The 24,426-nt window shown below is 45.4% G+C and overlaps 1 protein-coding gene across 2 annotated transcripts; it reads right to left on the reverse strand.

The window, feature by feature from the left end:
- Positions 1-782: 782 nt before the first annotated feature.
- DDX27 (DEAD-box helicase 27) lies at positions 783-19,141 on the reverse strand. Of its 2 annotated transcripts, none has more exons than XM_043553704.1 (21): positions 18,960-19,141; positions 16,880-17,026; positions 16,133-16,192; positions 15,713-15,878; positions 15,127-15,167; positions 14,914-15,000; positions 14,146-14,251; positions 12,509-12,682; positions 11,738-11,888; positions 9,091-9,190; positions 8,782-8,923; positions 7,754-7,907; positions 6,824-6,905; positions 6,547-6,724; positions 5,253-5,359; positions 4,932-5,034; positions 3,004-3,098; positions 2,786-2,909; positions 2,164-2,251; positions 1,072-1,146; positions 783-945 (listed from the first exon to the last, which is right to left on the reverse strand). In XM_043553704.1, the coding sequence occupies exons 1-21, from the start codon at positions 19,050-19,052 to the stop codon at positions 927-929; spliced, it is 2,292 nt and encodes a 763-aa protein (XP_043409639.1). In that variant the 5' UTR covers positions 19,053-19,141; the 3' UTR covers positions 783-926. The 2 variants fall into 2 exon arrangements, with proteins under 2 accessions (XP_043409639.1, XP_043409638.1); XM_043553703.1 differs by having other exon boundaries at positions 16,133-16,195.
- Positions 19,142-24,426: the final 5,285 nt, after the last annotated feature.

Consider the following 24,426-nt stretch of genomic DNA (forward strand, 5'->3'; position numbering starts at 1 on the left):
ACTCTCATTATCAAAGGAACCTATGATTGAGAAAGGATGAGAACCTCTGTTCTACAGGGTAAAAGCTGGTTTTTGCAACAAAGAGCTAACTCATCCCTTAGGTCCCTTTGAGCTTCCATCTCTCCAGTAGCACTTCCACACAGCACAGTCTGTCAGAGTATGGGTTCAGGTAGACCCTGGTTTCAAAAACCTGAATTCCCAACAGTGTAACTCTGGAAAATTACTCCCTTGGCTTCTTTATCTGCAAAATGGGGCTAACTACCTCGCTCACAGGGTGTAGTGAATTTAAGGAGACTGTGTACCGTACACAAAACGTCTGGTACATGGCAGATGGTCACTAAATGATAGCTTTTAGGTCTTAGGACACATCAAGAGAACTTCTAGCAAGAACATCCTCCACAGCCACTCCTCTATAAGCATATAAGATGCATAGGAAGTATATGGGGTAGACTATATTGAGGGAAGAGACAGGAATAAAATCTACAATTCAGATCGGTTTATTCTCTCCCAAAATATACTTCCTCTGTTTGGGGGTGTGTGTGTGTGTAGTATATATTATATATACACACGTACACACATTTTTAACTTGTAATTTTTTTTTTAAGTTTTATTTAATCTCTATACCCAACATAGGGCTCAAACTCCCAACCCCGAGATCAAGAGTCACATGCTCCTTCAGCTGAGCCAACCAGGTACTCTTTGAAAGTTAATCAGTAAGAAGTGAGCCTTGGCTGACTCACAAGGATGCTTAGGAAATAGCTCTACATATCACCACCACTCCCAACCTTTTTTTCTTTTTTAATGTACAAATGACACACTAAATTTTTTAAAGTTTTTTTTACAAATGGAGAAAAGAGACCAAGCCAGGATGACTTCCCATAAGGAAGGGATCTAAGGGCTGCCCCACGAACTCCAGGCCACCACAGCTACTTCCTCCTCTTGTACCTACAAAGAAAATCAGCAGAGTGAAGACTAGCTCCCAAAGACAGAAACAAGGTGGAGCTTTCCCATGAAAGGTTTGTTCTCCAATCCCAGTCATAACCTCTGGCCCTCCAAAACTGCAAATATTACCTGGATTTAGATTTAAAGTTTCCTCCTCGTCTTTGGTGGTGCAAGCCCAACTGTTTCCTTTCTTCAAAGGAGGGGCTGTGGGTTCAAGAAGGTAAGATGCTGAAATGGCTGCTGGAAAGACAGATGATGTCCCAAAACCCCTACCGCCTGCTCCCACATGAGGCATCACTAATGCATCATTTTCAGGGCCTGAGGTTCTACACGTAGTGTTTTCCCCTGATTAAATATAGGACTGTGGAATTCAGGGCCCAGCTCCAAAAAAAAGACTCCCTTCTCATGCATATAAAACTAATTGGGGCACCTGGGTGGCTCAATTGGTTAAGCCTCTGACTTTCTGACTTCAGCTCAGGTCATGATCTCACAGTTTGTGGGTTCGAGCCTCGCATCGGGCTCTGTGCTGACAGCTCAGAGCCTGGAGCTGTTTTGGATTCTGTGTCACCCCCTCTCTCTGCCCCTCCCCTGCTCACACTCAGCACTCTGTCTCTCAAAAATTAAACATTTTTAAAAACTAAAATAAACATTTAAAAAACAAAACAAAACTGGAGCACTGGCTTGGCTCAGTCAAGCGTCCAACTCTTGGTTTGGGCTCAGGTCATGATCTCATGGTTCACGAGTTTGAGCCCCAGATCAGGCTTTGCGCTGACAGCGCAGAGCGTGCTTGGGATTCTCTCCCTCTCTCTTTCTGCCCCTCCCTTGCTCGCTTGCTCTCCCTCCCTCAAAATAAACTTAAAAAAAAATTTTTTTTTTTAGTTTTACAAAAATAAACTACTTGGGAAGCTTAATCTATCCCCATCCTGGGGTGGGGTGTGTATAACACATTCCTATGAGTAAAAAGGGATCCTCTGCTATTCTATTTCTGAACCAGAAATGTGCTGTTTCTCCTCCAAGGTAGGAGGGCCTTAATTCTTTCCTCCTATTCTCACTCTGGGATCCAGAGATGGGCTGTGGAGGGGGGAAGGTGTCAGACAAGAGCCCTTAAAATTAAGTATTATAAAGCTACAGGTATATGGGAATTGGGGAGCACAGAAGGAGGAAGAAGGTGTATAGCTTTAATCATAATATGAAGAACCCCATGATGACTTAAAACTCTACCCGGCTCGATACTGTTTCAAGGCCTTCTTGCTTGTGTTAGTAAGTTCTTCATCAAATACAGATTTCTTCAGCTGCTTTTGTTTCTTGGCTGTGCAGAGAAAGAACAGGTTACATATGTCCTCTTTGGCCTAAGCTCCCAAATCCAATCCTTAAGCTCAGGGTAATGGTTCCAAATTCAGTGAATGCTCTGGTCTGGTGATTTACTGACATGGAAACAAGACATCAATCAGGTCCCAGCAAAAAAGAGATGAGGAATTCAGAAGTGCCACATCTGAAGAACCACTCCAAAGGACGACTGCAGAATCCCAAAGTAAAAACCACTGAAATGTGAAATGGGCTGAAAGACTGACTTCACTTCTTTCTACCCTGACCCACTCCTCCAAGTAGCAGTTTGTAAGGACATAGGCTCCAGAGTCAGAAATGCCTGGGTTCAAATCCTAGCTGTCCCCACTAATCATGGGGTCACTTCCCCACTTGGGAACCCAAAACTGGACAGCTGTACACACTGGTGCACACTCATTACTCAAAAACTACAGGGTCTTATCATCCCTCCAATTTTCTCCCTGACCACAAGTACAAGTTTCAGGGAGAAGCCTCCTACCAGGCAGTCCCATCTGCCTACCGGGGACTCTTGCTGGCTCCTCTTCCGGCATTGCTCGGGCCCTCTTGGCTCTGCGATTCCTCTTGGCCAGCCGCTCAGCAAACATCTGTGCCTTAAGGATTTCAAACTGGGACCTTTCTTCTGCCTGGAAAGAAGGATGATGTGAGTATGGAACAGACCAGGAAGCCCTGACACAAGCCACTGGGCCGGGACTCAACTCCGAAGGGAAAGCCACTCACTGTCATCTCCCCCTTTTTCTTGGCATCCTTCATAAACTTCTTCCTCTTCTTCTTTCCTCTTAAGGCCAAGTCAAACTCCTGCAGAGCCTTGGCAACTAGGATGAGGAGACAACATGAGATTTCCGGTACTCTTTTGTATCTTTTTTTTTTTTTTTTTTAAAGCAATTTACTTTTTTTTTTTTTTTCCTCTTAACGTTTATTTATTTTTGAGACAGAGAGAGACAGAACATGAACTGGGGAGGGTCAGAGAGAGAGGGAGGCACAGAATCTGAAACAGGCTCCAGGCTCTGAGCTGTCAGCACAGAGCCCAATGCGGGGCTCGAACTCACGGACCATGAGCTCATGACCTGAGCTGAAGTCGGACGCTCAACCGACTGAGCCACCCAGGCGCCCCTTTTGTATCTTTTTTTAAAGACGTGCACGTATTTTAAATTGGTATGTAAGAGTTCAAAAAAAAAAAATGAGAAGCAGCAAATCATGTCCTTTCCTGGTGGTTACCTCCACCAAGTGGTAATCTCACTAAATCACATGCTTATTGCACTATTCCTCAACCCATTTGAGACATTATCTACCTCCTGTTATGAAAGATGATTTGGTTCACTTACAGTCCCAGACCTTTCCACAATATAACTATTTTTAACACAGAAACTTAACGTACACACACTCTAATTTTTTGTCCCATCAAATACAGGTGGTATTTCTTAAACTGCGGATACAACCTCTTAGCAGGGTAAGTTTGCAATCCCTAACAAAATAATAAATACACACACCCTCTGACCTACAGTTTCACTTTCAGGGATTTATCCTGCAAATCAAATATACTTGCTTAATTGTGAAAGGGCATTTGTACAGTTATTCACTACATGTTTACAACAGCAAGAAATTATAAACAACCTCAGTGTCCCTCAACAGTAAACTAATTAAATAAATTATAATCTACCCACGTGATGGAACACCGTGCACCCATTTAAAAAAAAGTTAACTAGGTACGTACCTGTATAAAATATAAGCTACAAAATTAAGTGGAAAAAGCAAGGCATATGGGGCACCTGGGTGGTTAAGTGTCAGTTGGTTAAGTGTTCTGACTCTTGGTTTCAGCTCAGGTCATGATTTCATAGTTCGTGGGTTTGAGCCCCGTGTCATGCTCTGTGCTGACAGCACACAGCCTGCTTGGGCTCTTTTTCTCCCTTTCTCTCTGCCCCCCCCCCCCCCCCCACTCTCTCTCTCTCTTGTCAAAATAAATAAAATGAAAGAGAGAAAGAAAGAAACGAGAAAGAAAAGAAAAGAAACTAGGTGTAGAAAAATCTGAATTCATTTGTGTGATAAAAAGGGGGGAGCGTAGGGAATACATATAAATATCTTCCCGACCTACTTTTTTTAAATTGTGGCAAAAAGGACAGAACACAAAATTTGCCCTTTTATGCATTCTACATCTACAATTCAGTAGCACTAATTACATTCACAGTGTTGCACAACCATCACCGTGATGTTTCTGTAACTCTTTCATCATCCCAAATGAAAGCTCTGTAACCATTAATAATAACTCCCTCCCCACAACCCCTGGTAATCTCTATTCTACTTTCTGCATTTATGGATTTGCCTCTCTAGGTACCTCATATAAGCAGAATCACAGATATCTGTCCTTCTGCGTATGGATCATTTCACTTGGCATGTATTCAAGGTTCACCCTTGCAGCACGTATCAGGTTGTACCACGTACTGTGTCGTTTTGTGTATCTGTTCATCTGCTGACAGACACAGGTTGCTTCTAACCCTTGGCTATTGTGAATCATGCTTTAATGGATACTGGCATAGAAGTATCCATTTGAGTCCCTGTTCTCAGTTCTTTTGGGAATAGACCTAGCAGTGGCATTGCTGGGTTCCAGGAAAATTCTGTGGTCAGCTTTTTGAGAGACCTCTCCAACATACTTTTTTCCTTCTTTCTCTCTTCCTTGGTCTGGAACCAACTCCTCTCAGGCTCGTGGTTCAGCACCTCTTTCCCCTTCTCCAGGAGCCGTTTTGCTGTGTTGATCTGTGGAAACAGCAAAATGATGGCTGCTGTGAAACCTACATCTGAGGATACGTAACATGGCAGCTGCAAGAAGCCGCTGCCTGCAAATGTCTGGGGCTCCGATAACGTTTGGCAGACACAGCATTTCGGAAGGGCAGAGCCGGCAGGGGCTGCGGGCTCTGCTCTGTGGTCGGCTTTCTGCACGGTACTGCGGGCCACAGCCCTCTACTCGGCCACACCTGGACTTCCGACTGCTGCAACTCTTTCTCCTCAGCCTCGAGCTGCAGAACCGCATACACGTCCTTCTCCATTTTCTCAATCTTGTCCCGGAACTTGAGGATGACATCTCAAGGGAAGGGAACAAAACAATTTTTTAGCTGATGATAAGTACTGTATAACTGATGAAAACAATATAAATGTGTATTTAGTGACGATAGAAAATGGGGATTTTTTACATGTTATTTCTCCGCTTAACAACAACCCCCTCCCCCGCCCCCCCCCCCCCCCCCCCCCCCCCAAGAGCCTGTTGCTCTTGGAATAATCCAAACTCCTAAGCATGGCCCCTACCTACCTCTCTGAGCACCTATCTCCACCTTGCTCACTGTGCCCTGGGCCCTCTGGCTCTTCCTTCAGTTTAATTTGCACACCAAGTCTGCTGCCTCAGAGGCTTTACCCTGTTTTCCTCTGCTGGGCACACAGTCTCCAGAGCACTCACGGCTGCCTCGTTCTCCTGATTCAGGACTCAGCTCAAATGCCATCTGTTCAGAGGCCTTTCCTAAACAGCTTTCGAAAGTAGCATCTCTCCTCCTGTCATGCTAGATCACATCTATGATTTATTGTCTTTTTTCCACCAGAGTCTCAGCTGTTTTGCTTTCTGCTATATCCCTGATACCTAGAATAAACAGCACGAGGCACTTGGTAGTCCCAGGAACTGTTAGCTGACAGAATGAATGACATGAAAATGAAAACGAGAGGAAAAAGACATCGTGAACGGAATAAAGGTCTCAAAGGATGTGGCCCAAATGCTAACGGTGAGCTCTTCCACTTACTGTTTTCTAATACTGAATATATATTATTTTTATAACTTTAAAAAACAATTTTTAGAAAGGATGTGCTTTATATGACCCCTACAGAGGAGAAGGAAAAGCATGAAAGATATCTAAAACATAGAAGTGCTGCCCTCTGCCCCCCTGTGAAAGGAAGGAGGGTGATTAGTAGGGATTTTACCCCAAAATGAAGCCTTCTCTTCCCAAAAGATGGAAAATAACCTAACAGTGGGGCACTCAGGGCACAAGTCTGTCACTGTTCCCTTTCACATAGAGAGAGACCAAAGCCCAGAGAGGCAAGGTGAGACCGGCCCAGGATCACTCAGCAAGGAAGGGGCAGGACTGGGATTCAAACCTGACTCCTGACCACAAGGCACCTGCTCTCACCTATTACCCTCTACCCCCAGCTCTGTCGCACAGAGTCTGACCTAGGACCCTGCCCTGCCCACCCCAACCACCCTGAGCTGCTGCAGTGGTGCCTGCTCACCTTGGGGAAGTATCCGGGCCTTCACAGGGGCTTTGGCGGCTTTTACGATCTCCTTCAGCATTTTCCGCTCCTCTTCTCCCACCAGAGACACTGAGCGCCCAGCCCTGCCAGCCCGCGCCGTTCGCCCCACTCGGTGGACATAATGCTTGATGGTGTTGGGCATCGTGAAGTTGATTACCTGGAAGGTCAAAGTCAGACCTGGGAGTTGGAGGGAAAGGGGACACAAGGAGGCACAAAGACTCCCACCAAAAGTTCAAGGAAGATACGAGCTGCTCACCGTTTTGACCCCCTCGATGTCAAGTCCACGGGCTGCCACATCTGTGGCCACAAGGATGTCAATCTGTTCGTCCTTAAAGCGCCTGGAAATAGCCACAAACAGATGTTCACTTGGATACTTAAGCCCAAAAACGCTTGCAGGAGCCTGAGCCAGCAGAGAGAACACCAATCCCTTTGGAGTCAAGCAGCAGAGTATAGATGGTCAGAGTGACCATCTGGACAAGATCCTAAACGTCAGACCATCTAATACTTCACACAACACCTTAAACATCCTGTAACACAGAACAAATGTAGTTTTGTTTATACCACCATAAGCCCCAACTCTACAAATACGAAAGTCAGGAACCACAGAGCTAGATTATAGGAAGTAGCAGATGCAAATGTCTTCCGCGTTCAAAACAGCCTTTCTTTATAAAAATAACTTTCAGCTGCCTATGATCTATGGGGATAGGTGGAGAATTCTAAAGGTTTCTCCCTGCCTACCAGCATGACTCCATTCTATGAGAATTAAACAAGAAAACACATGGAAAAACAAAGGGCAAGGGCACAGCAAAGTAAATGATGAGGAAATGGTGGCTGGCTTTGATTCCAAATCTCATTCTAACAGACCCAGGTATGCCCACTGCTCTGGAAAACCTATAAAGAACAAGACACATGCTATGTCCTCCCAAATCAGAATTTCCTGCTGTGGCCCCCTCAGCAGTTCCCACACTCTATCCTAGGGCATGAGTGTCATCTGCGGGACTATAAGGAGTTCTGAATGTGTCTGAGACAACCTTACAGCAGTGAAACTAAAATCTTTGAGGTAGGGAGTCATGCTATCTGCATTCCATGCTACTGCTCTAACGTAACCTCTGTGTGGGATTTCCCCCCTTTCAAATGAGAGCCCTCTCTGAAGGATGGAGGGGAGCCTCAGGCCCCCGAAGTTTACCGGAGGGCCTCCAGCCGCTGTGTCTGTGACAGGTTGCCATGGAGCTCGCCCACCTGCAGCCCCATGAGCCCCAGGAGGATGTGCATGCGGTGGGCCTGCTTCTTGGTCTGGGTGAACAGCATCACGTGGTCAGTGAAGGTTCTTGTCAACAGAGCTGGAGAGGAGAGAAGAGTGAGCTGGAAGCCACCTCCAATACATACTCTCCACTCCCTCACTTATGAAGTGGCTGCTGTGCCTGGCACTGGAGAAGACAGGCTCACGTTCCAGGGCAGAGAAGAGAAGCCAATTCCCAAGTGTGATAAATGCTGTGGGAGAGTGAAAGCAAGACAGGGAGGCAGCTTTAGGGCTGGCCTCTCTAAAGAGGTGATACTAGGCTGAATGACAAAGTACAAGATTTGGGGGAAGATTTCAGGCAGAGGAAAGAGCAAATGTAAAGGCCCCGAGGCAAGACAAACTTGGTTTCAACGAAAGCAGGAGAGCATGGCTGGGCATCATGAGCAAAGGCACCAAGGCTGAGGACTCCAGGCAGGCAGGGGCCAGGTCCCAGAGGACCATACGGGACTTGCTAGGGAATGTAGATTGTGGTCTAAGTGCAATGGGGAGACACCAGAGGGTTGTAAATAGGGAGGTAACGTGAGCAAATGTTCACTAGTAAATGATCACTTTAAATGATCAGCAGTGTGGAGAAAGGGTTACCAAGGAACAAGAGTGGGAGTAGGAGCCAAGTACAAGGCCACTGCCAACAATTCAGGCAAGAGAGGCAGTAGCTTGAACCAAGGGCCAGAGGGGTGGTGGTGGGGGAAATAGCTATGTATTCAGCAGGACCGAAAGAGGACTGGACAGCAGGAAAGAGGTGAGGTGACAGAGAAAGGGGAGGAAGGACCTGTGGCCCACGTGGCAGAGCAAATAAATAAACAAGTACCATGCAACAGGTCTGGGGATCCTGAGAGAGGAGGTGTCAGGAAACACCCCACCGCTAGAGTGTGCCACCCACAAGGCCAAGGGAATCTGGCACCCTGGGCTTTCACCTGCCACGATGGCTTCCCGGTCCCCTTCCCGATTCGGCCGGATCCGGACAAACTCCTGCCTCAGGAAGGGGGCCACATCCGTGTTGCTGTTCACAAATATTCGGACGGGATTCTTCAAGGAGACAGAAGCCAGATCTTTTACCTGCCCAGCACAAAGACACGAATGCTCACTGGCCTGCCAGGAGGCAGGGAGGTGGGGAGAGGAGGAGGCAGTGGAGGCAAGCCATGTTTGCCCCAGGCCCCCCGCTGCAGCCCAGGCAGGGTCCTCTGCACCCCTCCGTTCACCCCAGCAGAATTCCTGAGGCCCACCTCGTCCGTCATAGTGGCTGAGAAAAGCATCGTCTGGCGGTGGTGGGAACACATCCGGATGATCTCCTTCATCTGTTCCTCAAAGTACTCGTCCAGCATCCTGATACGCAGGGAGAAGGAATCAAGAGAAATGGACTGAGCTTGCATCTGTTGCAGTGATGTTGTAACTGGTTATGTTGCAGGCTCATTTATTGACTTATGAATTAGTACTGTTGGTTTAGCCGTTCACCAAGATTCACTAAGAACTATCATCTGGCCACGTTTGTTTTTATTTTTTATTTATTTATTTATTTTTTTTTGCAGAGCTATTTATAAGTTGCAGACATCACCACACCTTGACCCTAACTATCTCAGTGCACAATCCCTAAGGACCTTCTCCTACATAATCACAATGTCGTTATCACACCCAAAACGTTGAAGTGTTTGAGTAGTGTCTAAACTACAGTCCATATTGAAATATCCCTAACTATCTCCAAAATGTCATTTTATAGCTGTCTTTTTATGTTTTCAGTTCAGGAACCAAAGTTCCTACACTGCATTGGCTGTCATGTTTCTTTGGTCTCCCTTCATCCAGAAAAGTCTCCTCAAGCTTTTTCACATTCTGTCTTTGTCTGATTATTTCCCAGTGACCTGATTCAATAACTCATTGCTGCGAGAACGTGCAGGGATGCGGCTGTGCACCTCCCTCTCCATCTGGAGACAGACAGTCACTGACGTGAGTTTGATCACATGATTAAGGTGGGACCTGCCAGTTCTCTTCACTGTAAAGGAACCTTTTTCTTCTTGTAGATAATATTAATCAGTATAGGATTACGTTAACTCCAATTTGTTCAACTGACCAAATCCTCTACAGTGTTTCTCCCTCCAGCTCAGGCTCCAGTCAAGGATCAGGTACCACATTTAGCTGTCATGGTCCTTGGTTGCCTTAATAAGACCCTTCCACAGACTTTCTTGGTCTTCTGGGACATTAACATTTAAAAAAACTTTTTTAACATTTATTTATTTTGAGAGAGAGACACAGAGTGTGTGCACGCACGAGAGCAGGGGAGGGCGGGGGAAGGGGGGGAGGGAGGGAGGGGGAGAGAGAGAGAGAGAGAGAGAGAGAGAGAGAGAGAGAGAGAGAGAATCCCAAGCAGGCACTGCACTGTCAGCACAGAGCCTACCGCAGGGCTCAAACTCATAAACTGCAAGATCATGACCTGAGCCAAAATCAAGACTCAGACGTTTTAACTGACTGAGCCACCCAGGCGCCTCTAGACATTAACACTTTTTAATACAATTCCCTTCCCCTTCAAAACCTAAATCAGATCATGTTCCCTTTGCTTAGAAAGATCTCCTTTACCTCCCTCAGGACTCAAGAATGGTTCATTTGCTCAGGGGGATTTAATCCATTATTCAATAAACACTTACCAAGCATCTGCTAGATACCAGACACAATCCTGGACGTAGAGCAACAAGCTCTTCACAAATATGTTCCAGGGGAGAGGAGGGACACAACCACCACGGAACCATTCGGGTGACAATGTAGGAGGTAGGAAAGGTGTAACGCCTCAGAGAATGGAAGACAGAAGTGTTAGAGGGGCCAGCAAAGGCTCTTCCAGTAAGTAACAGCTGGAACAGAAACCTGAGGAACTAAAGGTTCAGTCCAAGCTGAGAGGACAGCAAGTGCAGAAGCCCCTTCATGGGCTGACAGGACTTCCCAATGGCTGCTTTGTGGGTGGACGATGAGGACACAGATGATGCAAAGAATTCTTCCCAGGACAACTGGAAGACAGGCCTGCCAAGCACTGAGATGGGAAGAGAGAGGAAGGGGCATATGGGGTCAGAAGTTCAGTTCAGGACCTGCTTAGTTTGGAGATGCTTCAACTGGAGAGGAAACCTGAACAGGCGCCTCATTCCCCTGCCTCCACCTCAATCATTAGTCCGGTTCGTTGAGGTTCATTCTGTTTGGTCATGAAGGAAAGAGGTAAGCAGATGGGAGCCATATGAGAGAAAGAGAGGGAGGGAGAGAGGGGGAGAGAGAGAGAAAGAGAGAGAGAGAGAGAGAGAGAGAGAGAGAGAGAGAAAGGAAGGAAGGAGGGGGTCCCCTATCTCAGTAACAGACTGTTGAATCCTCACCGTGCACCTGCCACTTCACCTGTATTACTCCTTGAATCCTCAACACCATGAGGAGGGTATTATTCTTAAATTTTTTTTTAATGTTTTTATTTATTCTTGAGAGAGAGAAACCGCATGAGCAGGGGAGGGGCAGAGAGGAGACAGAATCCAAAGCGAACTCCAGGCTCTGAGCTGTCAGCACAGAGCCCCACGAGGTTCTCAAACCCACGAACTGTGAGACCTTGACCTGAGCCGAAGTCGGACGCTCAACTGACTGAGGCACCCAGGCGCCCCTTGGTGGGTATTTATTCTTATCCCTCACTTATATTTCCAAATCTCAGGAAGTGGCAAAGCCAGAATCTGATCTATCCTCCCTCTTCACTGTCACATTATAGAGAAAAAAAGCAAAATAATCCAGGCTAATGAGGAAGAGGTCCAAATGTGAGCAGCTAAACTGGCATCGCACACATGGCTATGGCAAGATCCATGCAGAATAATGTGGTGGCCACAGGACCTCAGAGCACCTGGGGCCTCACCATTCCAGGTGTACCTGTCAGCCTCATCCAGGATGAGCACCTCGATACTGCTCAGGTGGAAGGAAGGGCAGTTGTGGAGGTGATCGATGAGCCGGCCTGGGGTGGCGATGAGGATGTCAGGCGCTGCCCTAAGAGCTGCTTCCTGAGACTTCACATCCAGGCCCCCTGCAGAGAAGAGCCCCCCCCCCGACAGGTGGTCAATTCAGTCAGTGGTTCATCGGTATTGACTGGGCCCTGCCACCTGCCATGTCTCATCCCAGATGCAGGGGAAAGAGCAGAGGACAAGACTGGCAAAGGCCCTGATCGTGTGGATTTAAAAGACACTGGGAGAGGCAGATCATTACATTACAATCGTGCTAAGTGTGAAAAAAGATGATGACAGGAAGACACTTCAGAATAGGTGGATTCAAACACACAAGGACTGACAGAAGCAGCTGCTGTGAAAACTAATGCTTTCTACATTACCTCCGACTTCCCCCTGCACAGGGAAGGGAACTGTTAAAGAACAGTTATCACATAACATCATCAGAAATATTCTGCCCCAAATATTTGATTCTTTATTCATACAAACCAAAAATTACATCCTAAATTGGTTTAGTACCAAGAAAATTTTTTTGCCCCAAATCTTGGAAGTTTCATTTTTTAAGGCTGGTTAAGTCTCAGTTAAGCCCCCCCCACTATCTACTTCGACAACACCTCATCTGCTTTTTCAGTGGTTTTAATCGTAGGAAGGCTTTCCCACCCGCCACCACGTCACAGTCTCTCAGGGACAGCCAGACACTCACCCACAGCCAGGCAGGTGGTAATGTTGCAGAACTGAGCCAGCTGCTTGGTTACAGAGTGCACCTGGATGCCCAGTTCTCGGGTGGGAACCAGCACGAGCACGCGGGTGACAGGAGCCTGGCGGGGTTTGTAGATCAGACGCTCCAAGACAGGGAGGGCAAAAGCAGCAGTTTTACCTACGGGAAAAGGTAGCAGCAAAGCAGTGAGGGGAGCTTCAGTCCCTTCCAGATTCAGGTATTCACCTGAGCCCAGAAAACCTACGTATCTGTTCAGGAGGAAATGAAGCAAATTTGTTTTTCATAAAGCTTTTTTTCTGGTTTTAAACCACAGCATCCACGTAAACAATCTGAGAAGTACAAAAACAAATATGAAAATAATAAAAATCACCCACAATTCAGCCAGAGATAAAGCACCAATATAATGGTATCTATATTACCAATATTCTTCTGAACGGACAGAAATATAAAAAGACAAATTTAAGGCAATAACACTATATATTCTGTTCAGTAATCCCCGTTTAAAAAAAGCACCGTGTTAACGGTGCCTGGCTGGCTCAGTTGGCAGAACATGCAGCCCTTGATCTCAGGATCGTGAGTTAAGAGACTCATGTTGGGGGTAGAGATTACTTAAAAAAAAAAATAAATAAATGGATTTCCTGTTTCTTTAAATACGTTTATTTTAATGGTTGCATAATATTCTATCACATGACTATTTCTACTCTATAATTAACTGTACTGATATGAAACACCGTGATGAACATGTTTTATAAAATCCTTATTCCCATTAGAGCAGCGACAAGAAGTCATGGTCACAGAGATACCCTAATAGGATATTCACAGGACACAGATTTCAGGGGAGTCTGGTGAAGGTCATGTTATTTATACATAAGCCCCAGTCACAGGAGTGAAGATTTTATGAAAGGAGTGTTCATCACAACCTTGTATATTAGTGCAGTTAATTGCAGAGTAAAAATAGTTACATAATAGAATACCATGCAACCATTTTTTAAAAATGAAGAGTATTTTAAAAAATAAGAAAATGTAGGAGCGCCTGAGTGGCTCAGTCAATTAAGCACCAGACTCTTGATCTTGGCTCAGGTCATGATCTTGCAGTTCCTGGGGTCGAGACACGCATCGGGCTCTCACAGAGTGGAGCCTGCTTGGGATTCTTTCTCTCCCTGTCTCTCTCTATCCCTCCCCTGCTCTCACTCTCAAAATAAATAAATAAACATTTTTTAAAAATAAGAAAATATAATGTTGAGGGTTTTTTTTTTAAGGAAATTAATAAACAGAATATACAGTGTTACTGCATTACAGTTTATATTTATATATATATTTTTAATATTTAGTCATTTTTGAGAGAGAGAATGTGAGCAGGGGAGGGGCAGAGAGAGAGAGAGAAGGGGCAGAGAGAGGGGAACAGAGGATCCAAAGCAGGCTCCTTGCTGACAGCAGTGAGCCCAACACGGGGCTCGAACTCATGAACCGTGAGATCATGACCTGAGCTGAAGTTGGACATTCAACCGACTGAGCCACCCAGGTGCCCCTATATTTGCATATTTAGCAAAGGTGGCCCTTGGGTAAATCAACATAGACCCTTGCTGCAGGTTGAACACCCTCCTTCTGCCTCTTCCTCTTACCTGTCCCAGTGGCTGCACAGGCACAGATATCCTTCCCCAACAGACCCACAGGTATGCATGCCTTCTGAATCGGGGTGGGCTGCTTGAAGCCCATGGCTGTAATGGCCTGAACAGAAAAGACAGGGTCACACAGGAGGGGGAGGAGGAGTCCCAACATGAAACAAGCAGGTGGTGACTGCTTCAATCCCTCCCATTCATTCCGCATTTATCAAGTGCCTACTGTGTGGGAGGCCTGTTCTAAGCATGGAGGACACAGCACTACACCAAAGAAATAAAAACCCCACCTTGGCAATCTTACAATCTGGTATGAAAAAAAAAGACCAGAAAGAAACACATGCCACATGGAGATAAATGCTATGGAGAAAACTACAGCAGACAAGGGGGTTTGGGAGGAGGACAATTTACAGTAGGATCAGGGAATGTCTCACTGAGCAAAGGACACTGAGTAGAACCCTGAAAGAGGTGAGGAGCACCCCAACAAGATTACTGAAAAAATCTTCCAGGCAGAGGGAGCAGGAAGTGCCAAGACCTTGAGAAGAAGACACCTAACCTTTCTGAGGGCCAGTGAGGAGGCCAAAGAGTGAGGAGACATATCAGAGGAGACCAGAAGGGGCAGAGCCTTACAAGCCAAAAGGGAACTTTTTGTGTAAGAGGGTTCTTTGGCAGTTGTGTGGACAACAGAATTCAGGGAGGCAAAGAGCCCAGTTTAGGGCCAGTTTATTGCCCAGTGACTGCAATAATCCCATGGTCGCCAAAAGAAGCCAATACCTTCAGAAGAGGGCGAGAAAGGTTCATGTCCTGGAAGGAGAGGTTTTCATCATACTGGGATGCATCTTCAAAAAATCCTCCCGCTTCCTACACCGGGAAATCAAAAGATGGACCAAGAATTCAGCAAAATGGGCCTAAGAAAACTAACTGGCCTCAAAAATCCAGTCAGGATGCAAAAATAAGCTGCACACTGTTGTCCACGCTCATACGCACCTGTCCTTTCTTCTTCTTCCGCTCCTTTACTTTGAGTGTATCTGTGGAGAAAAACAGAGCTGACAATCAGGGCTTGTGCTTACTGAGCATGTACAATCTGCTAGATGCGGTCCTAAGTGCTTTATGTGGACACCTCACTGAATCTACCCAACAGCCTGAGGGAGCTACTGTCATTAGCCTCGGTTCACAGGTGAGGACACCAAGCAGCAAACCGGGCAAGTCCCAGAGACCACCGTGCTGTATTATCATATTTTAGCACTCGTTTCTGCAAGAAATAATTACAGAGCACCCTTTTCATGGCGGGGCCCATCTGAGGTGGGATGTGGGGGACCCTATCACCCCAAATAGGTCTGAATCTTAGAGGTGCCAGCAGCTGAGTGGGGCTGGGGATGGGGAAAAGGGTACAGTCTGCCTGCAAAGTACGACAACCATAACAAAATCCCAAGAAAAAAGAGAAGCTAGAAGGAGTTTAACAAGGAGATCTTAAATGGAACTGTGTAGAAGAACATAGGAAATCCTACAGAGGAAAGGCAGACCCTTTCCAACTTCTTGTCCCCCATTCTGACATCGCCTCTGTAGCATCCACCTGCTTTGGTGAGGATGTTCTCATCAGCTGATGAGTAATCAGTCTCTGAGTCTTCATCTTCTGGGCCTTCCTCATCCTTCCCTTCAAGGTCTTCCTGCTCCTCCAGTTCAGAGCCCTCCTTTGCTTCCTTGTCCTTCTCTGACTTCCCAGACTTGGCTTCTTTATCCTGGAAAAAATATTTTAATAAAGCAAGGCAACTACAAAACTTCAGGAAATCCAGAACCTCTGAAGAGCAATCTCATGCTCCCCAGCCTGGGCAGAACTCTATGTGGATTCTTAAGGAATATTAACCACAGACAAAGAGAAGCCTGTCTGCACCAGACATTCTCCAGTTCATACTTAAAGAAAAATGGTGGGGTTGTGTTGAGGGTAAAGCTCAGGGCTTAACTACACACAGAAGTACCTGCTCTGCTTTCTCACCTCTGTTTTCCTTTTCTTGCGAACTTTCTCAATCTTCTCATCTAATGTAGTAGCTGCCCTCTGCTGATAAAAATAGACGAAAAAGAAACACATATGGGAAAGAGACAAAGCAAGATTTCTCTGAGGGTTGGGTCTCAAATGTTACTACAGAAAAGGCTTGTCTGTCCTTGGACAGATTAATCAATCTGCAGATTATTCACAACAAGAACAACAACAAACATAACAAATAGTCAACTGTGAAAAATCCTGACCTGGAACCAAGAACATCTATATTTTAGAAGGTGTTTACTATTTACAACAATATAATTACCAAGAGAGGTCACATTTGTATCTGAATGCTACTTAGAAAAACCCTTCCCCATGCCAATCAGACAGAATTTATTTGTGATTTTTTTCCCCTTTTCAGTATGTTTTTAGAGAATGCCTTTCCTAATGAAGGAAATAAGATATTTCTGATACATTAAAAATAAGATATTTCTGATACAGATTCTGATCATCTGTAGATCAATTCATGTGTTTGTAACTAGTCTGTAATACACCTATTTTGCAATATTTTACACGTTTGTTTTAGTCAAGACTATGGGTTATTTGTGACTGCTTCTCCCCACCCCACGTGTTTATTTCCAAGAGTTCCAGTGTCTGTTGAATGTAAGCAAGTGGCAAAAGGCAGTGAGGTCCAGGCTAGACTCCGAAACCTACTGTCCAACTCTACCAGGCCTGGAACTGCCTATCTCTGTCAGTTCTCACCTTCTTCTTGAGCTGGCTCATGACATCAGCCATGGCCCAGCTGCCATCGTATGCCCCCTCCTTCTCAGTGAAAACAAAGTCAGGGTTGAAATCGGCACTACGGTTCTTCTGCAAGGCTTTCTGCTTTCTGCCCAGTACAATGGGCCCCTGGGAAGAGGGAGAAACAGAGTGACTACGGTACTGAGATGAAAGAGTATAGAACAGGAATCTACAATTGTGGCAGATTTTAACACAGCTCTCTCAGTAACTGATAGGTTAAGCAGACAAAAATTAAGTGTCTGTAGAAAACCTGAAGAGTACAATAAGCTTCTTTCCAGTGAACATGTAGAGAACACTGCACCCACCATTATAGAATGTGTATTTGGAACAAACATGGAATAGGTACAAAAACTGATCACATAGGAGGCTTTTAAGCAAATCTTCAAAGTTTCTTTTTTTTTTAATTTTTTTTTAACGTTTTTATTTATTTTTGAGACAGAGAGAGACAGAGCATGAACAGGGGAGGGCCAGCGAGAGGGAGACACAGAATCTGAAACAGGCTCCAGGCTCTGAGCTGTCAGCACAGAGCACGGACCGCGAGATCATGACCTGAGCCGAAGTCGGCCGCTTAACCGACTGAGCCACCCAGGTGCCCCGAAATCTTCAAAGTTTCAAAGAATCAATATTACACAGATTATTTTCTCTTGCTGCAATTCAATTAAGTTAGAAATCAGTAACAAGGGGCGCCTGAGTGGCTCAGTCAGTTGAGCGTCTGACTCTTGCTTTTGGCTCAGGTCATGACCCCATGGTCATTGTATCAAGCCCTACATCTGGCTCTGTGCCGAGCATGGAGCCTTCTTAAGATTCTCTCTCTCCCTCTGCCCCCTCCCCCACTCATGCTTTCTCTAAAATTAAAAAAAAATTTTTTTAATCAATAACAAAAAACCCATACATGTGAAAACTGGAAAGGAAGGAAGACTGGCTGAACTATGGCTTCCAAGAACTACAAAGTGCTATGCTGACTTTTTTCCTTACTTGAGTTAAATAATTTCATGAGAACTCTCACGCTAAACTTTGTTAGTAGTAATGATTGCATATCATTTCTTGGCTACTCAGTTTAACTATCGATAGCTGTATAGCACTTCATATATCAACTTTGGCGTCATCATTTTATGATAGTTTTACATTCAAGAAATAAAAAGATTCTAGCTGCTAAGCAGAGAACACCCTGGGGGAAGAGGGTGCAAGAGAGGTGGCAAGAAAAGAGCTGGAGATCAAATATGTTAGGATGCTAGGTCCCCAAGCACAAGGTCTCAGTAGCATGGACTACGGTGAGAGCAGTGTGGTTGGAGAAAGGGGGAGAAGCTTAAGAGAGATTCTTGAGCTAGCCTGCACAAGACTGGAGGGGGGTGAGGAGGAAGCTGTCAAGGTTGACACCCAGGTTTCTGGCTTGAGATGGAGCAGATTGGCAAGGTGAGGGAGACCAGAGTTCAACTTTGGTGCTGAATTTGTTGAGGCCCCGGGTCACTCAAGTGGAGGTGTCTGTAGGCAGATGAGGCCACCATGGGGCAAACACCCAGGCTGGATCTTTCAAGGCTGAGCATCTTTTTCATGACACGATTCCTCTTTTAACTGCCATAGTGCTTAAAGTCTGTAACCGTCCCACCCAACATGAGCTTCAGGAGAATGGTGTCCTTGCCCATCTTGTTCACTGCTGTGTCCCGAACGCTCAACACTAGGTGTAGCACACGTAAGTGTTCAATAAATACTGGCTTAATGAACGAATCCCTGATCAGGAATTAGGCCTGGCCTCGCCCCTGGGTCTCTACTACGCAGGGCGTGGATTCAACATGAGGTCAGTGATGGACACTGAGTTCACCAAGACGACACAGCACGCTGCCGGCACCGGAGCGGAGGTGATGAAAAGTTAGTGGCGAGCAAACTGAAGAAGATCTTGGGGCCCCCTTCCAGGGACACTTGCCGGTCTGGCAGGAGGCCGCCGAGGAGTTGAGGGCAGGGGCCTGAAGAAGCATGGAGAAAGGAAGCAGTAACAGAAATATGAATGCGCGCCGCAGCGCCCCGAACCCAGATAGGCTCATACCTCCTCCTCCTCGTCCGCGGAGTCAGACTCAGGCTCCACCGGCACCTCGTCATCTTCGCCTATGGTCCCGATTAAACCCAACTCTGCCAGCATGCTGCCGCAGCACCACTTCCGTAAACCAGCTCGCGCGCAGGCCGGCCCTTAACTTGCCCAAGACCTCCTCGTCGCCACTGCGCATGTGCCGACCTCACTTCCGCTTGGGGGCAGGCCCCGTGGCGCTCCCTTCCCCCATCGCGGAGTGCGCACGCGGCAATCTAGGAGGTAACTTGGGGTGACGGGTGTTGGGTGACGGGCTAGGCGGGGCTGGGCTTCGGTGAAGTCCTTTGCCTTGCTTGGTTCGCCGGTCGAAGTGTGCGCGGTGCGAGGTGGTGCGCCGGCCTAGCCCACTCTGTGCGTGTGTATTTACGGACAGTTGTGGAAGAATGTACAGTGAACTCTTAGCGGGGAATGCCACTGCCTACTAGAATTCATGTGTTTTTATTTTCCTCTTAGTTTTTTTTCCACATTAACATTTATCTTCATAAAGAAAAAAAGTTAAAAAGAATAGCTAACACACAGTGCTAGCGGGGGAGGGGCAGCAGAGAGGGCGACACAGAATCTAAAGCAGGCTCCAGGATCTGAGCTGTCAGCACAGAGTCCGACTCAGGGCTGGAACCTGAGCTGAAGTCCGACTTAGCCACCCAGACACCCCAGATAGCTAACACATAGAAGTTACGGTGTGCCGAGAACTGATTAGAACTGATTACGGTACTTTTACGTGCATTAACTAATTTAGTCCTCATAGCAACCCTAGCAGAAGGTACCATTATTATCGACATTTTACACACGGGGAGAATGAGGCACAGAGAGGTCCCAAGGTCACAACCGAGGCAGTGGCTCCAGAGTCTGGGAAGTAGGTCCCAGAGCTTACCAGGAACTTTTCCTCCTTTTTTGCGTGCGGAAATCCTACTGGTAAATGCAGCTCATTGATTGCCTGCTCACTGATTGCCTCCTCTAGGCAACTTGCCCTACACATCTGCTGGAAGGGTACTTCTCCCAGACTACCTATCCTTGGTAGCTATTTGCTTCTTCCATATCAACACCAATTGTTTAGTTATCTTTTCCGTATGTGTATGCGATTTTTACCATTAAAAAAAAAACTTTTAATGTTAATTTTTGAGAGAGAGAGAGAGAGCGCGAGCAGGGAAGTTGGCCCAGAGAGAGGGAGAGGGAGACGCAAAATCCCAAGCAGGCTCCAGGCTCGGAGCTATCAGCACACGGCCCAATGTGGGGCTTGAACTCAACAAACTGAACTGGGAGATCATGACCTGAGCTCAAGTCCCACACTTAACCGTCTGAGCCACCCAGTCTCCCTGATTTTTACCATTTTTAAGTGTACAGTTCAGTGCTATATGTTTACAGAATTTTTTCATGAATGCAAATGAACCCATTCTCCTCTCTCCCCAGTTCTTGATAACCTCTCACCTACTTTCTGTCTCTATGAATTTGCCTATTCTAGGTATTTCATGTAAGTTGAACTACACAATATTTATGCTTTTATGTCTGGCTTATTTCACTGAACGGTGTTTTCAGGGTTCATCCATGTGTTGTAGCAGGTGTCAGAACATCACCGTGGCTGATGTTCTGTTGCATGTATATACCACATTTTGTTTATTCATCAGCTGATGGGCACTTGGGTTGCTTCCACCTTTTGGCTATTGTGAATACTGCTTCAGTGAACAGTGACATACAAGGGTATATTTGAGTCTCTGTTTTCATTTCTTTTGGGTATATATCTAAGAGTGAAATTGCTGGGTAATACTATAATTCTAATGTTTAGCTTTTTGAGGAACCACTAGCACCACATTGAGTGTTATTTACCTATAGATCTTAATGGAAGATCTACCTCTCATAAGCACATAGACATAAAGCTTTTTATACAGTTACATGGGCCTTTTTGGCCTCCTGAAGTTCATGCACTCATCCCAAGTGAAATCCCTGTTCCAGGCAATGGACAGCAGAGGCTTGATCTGATTCACTTTCTGTCCACTTCTATTCACTTCTGCTGCCATCATCTCATTCAAGTCACCACCTTCTCTCAACTGGATATCTGCAACAGCAGACTGGTCTCCCTGATTCTACTCTTGTCTCTTTTCAGTCCATTCTGCACACAACAGATCTTTTACAAACCCAAGTCATATTGCCTTGCTCCCCTGCTTGAACACTACATTACACTTAGAATAAAATCCTGATTCCTTTTGAGCAACATGATCTAGCTCTTGCCTAACCCATCTGCTTCTACTGTTACTTTCCCCCTTGTTTCCTGTACTCCAGCCACGTTGCCCTTCCTATTACCCATATAAGCCAGTCTCATTCCCACTCGAGGACCTTTGTCTGACTATTCCCTCTGCCCAGAATGCTGTTCCCTTCAATTTGTGACTGCCCCATTCCCATCCTCAGATTTCAGCTCCGATAGAGAGTCCAATGACCACCCTGTATACCAGCAACACCCATCTTACAGTCGTGCCCTATCCCAGCCTTCTTATTTCCCTCCTAGCACTTAGCACTCTTGGAGATCATTTTATTTGTTAACTTGGTGAACTTGTTTACAGTCTGTCTTATTAGATGTGAGCTCCAGCAGGGTGAGGGCCTTGTCTATCTTGTTCACTGCAGTATCTGTAGTGCTTAGTATAGTGCTTAGCACATAGTAGGCACTCAGTAAATGCCAGGTGAATAAACAAGTAGATGAGTGTCCTTATGTGTTTTTGAATCATTTTTAGATGTATATCAAGTCTGTATGCCAATGGTTGCTCAACTCAACTAGACCTTATATCAGCTCTGGCTCCTTCCTCATTACCTGAGGGGGGAACCATGTCCAACTCATCCTTGTACCTTGGAGCACTACTGCAAGTTCACCATCTGTAACAAAGGACCAACATTTTAAATGTCCAATCCAGGGGTGCCTGGCTGGTTCAGTGGCTCAGGGTTGTGAGTTTGAACTCCATGTTGAGTATGGAGATTACTTAAAAATAAAATCTTAAAGGGGTACCTGGGGGGCTCAGTTGGTTAACTGTCCGACTCTTGGTTTTGGCTCAGGTCATGATCTCATGGTTCATGACTTCAAGCCCCACATCAGGCTCTGTGCTGACAGTGCAGAGCCTGCTTGAGATTCTCTCCTCTCTCTGCCCCTATTGCTCTCTTGCTCTCTCTCTCTCTCTCAAAATTATAAGTAAACTTAAAAAAATAAATAAAATATTTAAAAAATAAGTAAAAATTAATTAAAAATTAATTAACAATCCATTGCAGACTGGTACTTATGTGACATATAATGAAATTTTATATTTTATAGCAATGTCAGTTTGCTAGAAGACTTTCTAAAATCTTATTCTCAATTTCTGTACTTGTATTGTCCTGAGTAGGTAATGAACAGATTATAAATGGGCATCAGGTACAGTCCATATTTTGAGTCTTACTGTCTTAGAGCTCAGCACAACACATGGTAGACGTCAGTGTTTAGAGCATTGACTCGAATTCTTAGAAACCCAAGACAACATCACACTGGATTAAAAGCAAAGATGGACATGGACTTTGTTTACTACAAAACATCAAATAATGCCAATTGTAGAGCAGTGCTGTCCATTGGAGAACTTTCTTTCTTTCTTAGTTAATTAATTAATTAATTAATTAATTTAGAGAGTGAGAGAGAGCAGGGAAGGAGCAGAGAGAGGGAGACAGATGATCTGAAGTAGACTCAGAGGGCCCAATGCAGGGCTCAAACTCACGAACTGTGAGATCATGACCTGACCCAAGGTCAGACACTTAACCTACTGAGCCACCCAGGTTCGTTTTCTTTTCTTTTCTTTTCTTTTCTTTTCTTTTCTTTTCTTTTCTTTTCTTTTCTTTTCTTCTCTTCTCTTCTCTTCTCTTCTCTTCTCTTCTCTTCTCTTCTCTTTTCTTTTCTTTTCTTTCTTTTCTGTAGGCTCCATGCCCAGCACAAAGCCCATATGAGGCTTGGACTCACTACCGTGAGATCAAGACCTGAACTGAGATCAAGAGTCAGATGCTTAACCAACTGAGCCACCAGGCACCCAGGTCCACTGGAACATTCTACAGCAATTAAAATGTCATATCTGTCCTTCCCAATATGGCAGCCACTAGCCAAATGTGGCTGTTGAGCACATTATAATGTAGCTAGTTAAGGAATGGAATTTTCCATTTTTATTTTAATTAAGTTAAATAGCTACTTGTGGCTAGAGGCAAATACTTTTGATAGTGCATCTGTGTCAAGTTATATCTTTCTCAAATGACTTTATTTTATTTATTTAGAGAGAGTGCACAGCTGGGGAGGGACAGAGAGAGGGAGAGAGAAAATCCCAAGCAGGCTCCTCAGTGTCCACACAGAGCCTGACATGGGGCTCAAATTCATGAACCATGAGATCATGACCTGAGCTGAAATCAAGAGTCGGAGGCTTAACCAACTAAGCCACCCAGGTGCCCCTCAGGTTATATCTTTGAAAACTTAGTCCTCTGTCTCCTTTAGAATCTGATATCCAATCAATTTCCAAGATCTATCTTATTCCACTGCCTAAATACTGGTCCAGTGAGACCTTCCCCCATTCTCCAGTTCAATGGGTGACAACACCATTCAAGAAGTCTTACATACTTGATTTCTCCCTCTCCTTCAATATTCTCTCCAACCTCCCGTATCTTCATATCCTCTCAGTATTAATTCATCTTACAGCTCCCTTTACTTCTCCCCATCTCTACCATCGCCATTATCTCACCTGGATAGTAACCTCATAACCAACTTCCCTGCATCCAGTCTGGTTCACCATTCCCATCCCCACTGCTCTGCTGAAAATCCTTGAGTGACTTCCATTGTTTTTTAGGATAAAACAAACGTCCTCCTCTGGTGCCTATAAGCCCTTCTTTGGTCTAGCCCCATTCCCACTCCCAACCAACCCTTAAGTAGGTCAAATCTCCTCCTCCTCCTCCTCCTCCTCCTCCTCCTCCTCCTCCTTCTTTAATTGCACTGTCATGATCAGTGCCATTCTTTGGAGCATCAGACACAAGTTCAACTTTACTTTCATTTGTAGTGAGCTGATTTTTGATCTCTCCCACTAGATTATCAGCTCCACGAAGACCAAGAGTGGGTCTGTTTTTGCTCAACATTTTATTCTACCACCTAGCAAGATGATAACATTTGTTACCAAGGCAGGTTAGCAGAGTGACTGAGTTCACAGCTTGTGACACTAGCTCTCTAGGTTCAAATCCTGGCTCCACCTCTTATTAGCTGTGACTTTGGGAAGTTATCTTCTCTGTGTATCAGTTTTCTTGTCTGTAAAATGGCAAGAGAATAACACCTACTTTTTTTTTTAAGTTTTATTATTTATTTATTTTGAGAGAGAGAGAGAGAGAGTGCAATTGGGGAAAGGGACAGAAAGAAAAGGAAAGAGAGAATCGCAAGCAGGCTCTGCACCAGCAGTGC

This window comes from Prionailurus bengalensis, chromosome A3, assembly GCF_016509475.1.
Source record: "Prionailurus bengalensis isolate Pbe53 chromosome A3, Fcat_Pben_1.1_paternal_pri, whole genome shotgun sequence".
In the NCBI taxonomy this organism is placed as follows: Eukaryota; Metazoa; Chordata; class Mammalia; order Carnivora; family Felidae; genus Prionailurus; species Prionailurus bengalensis.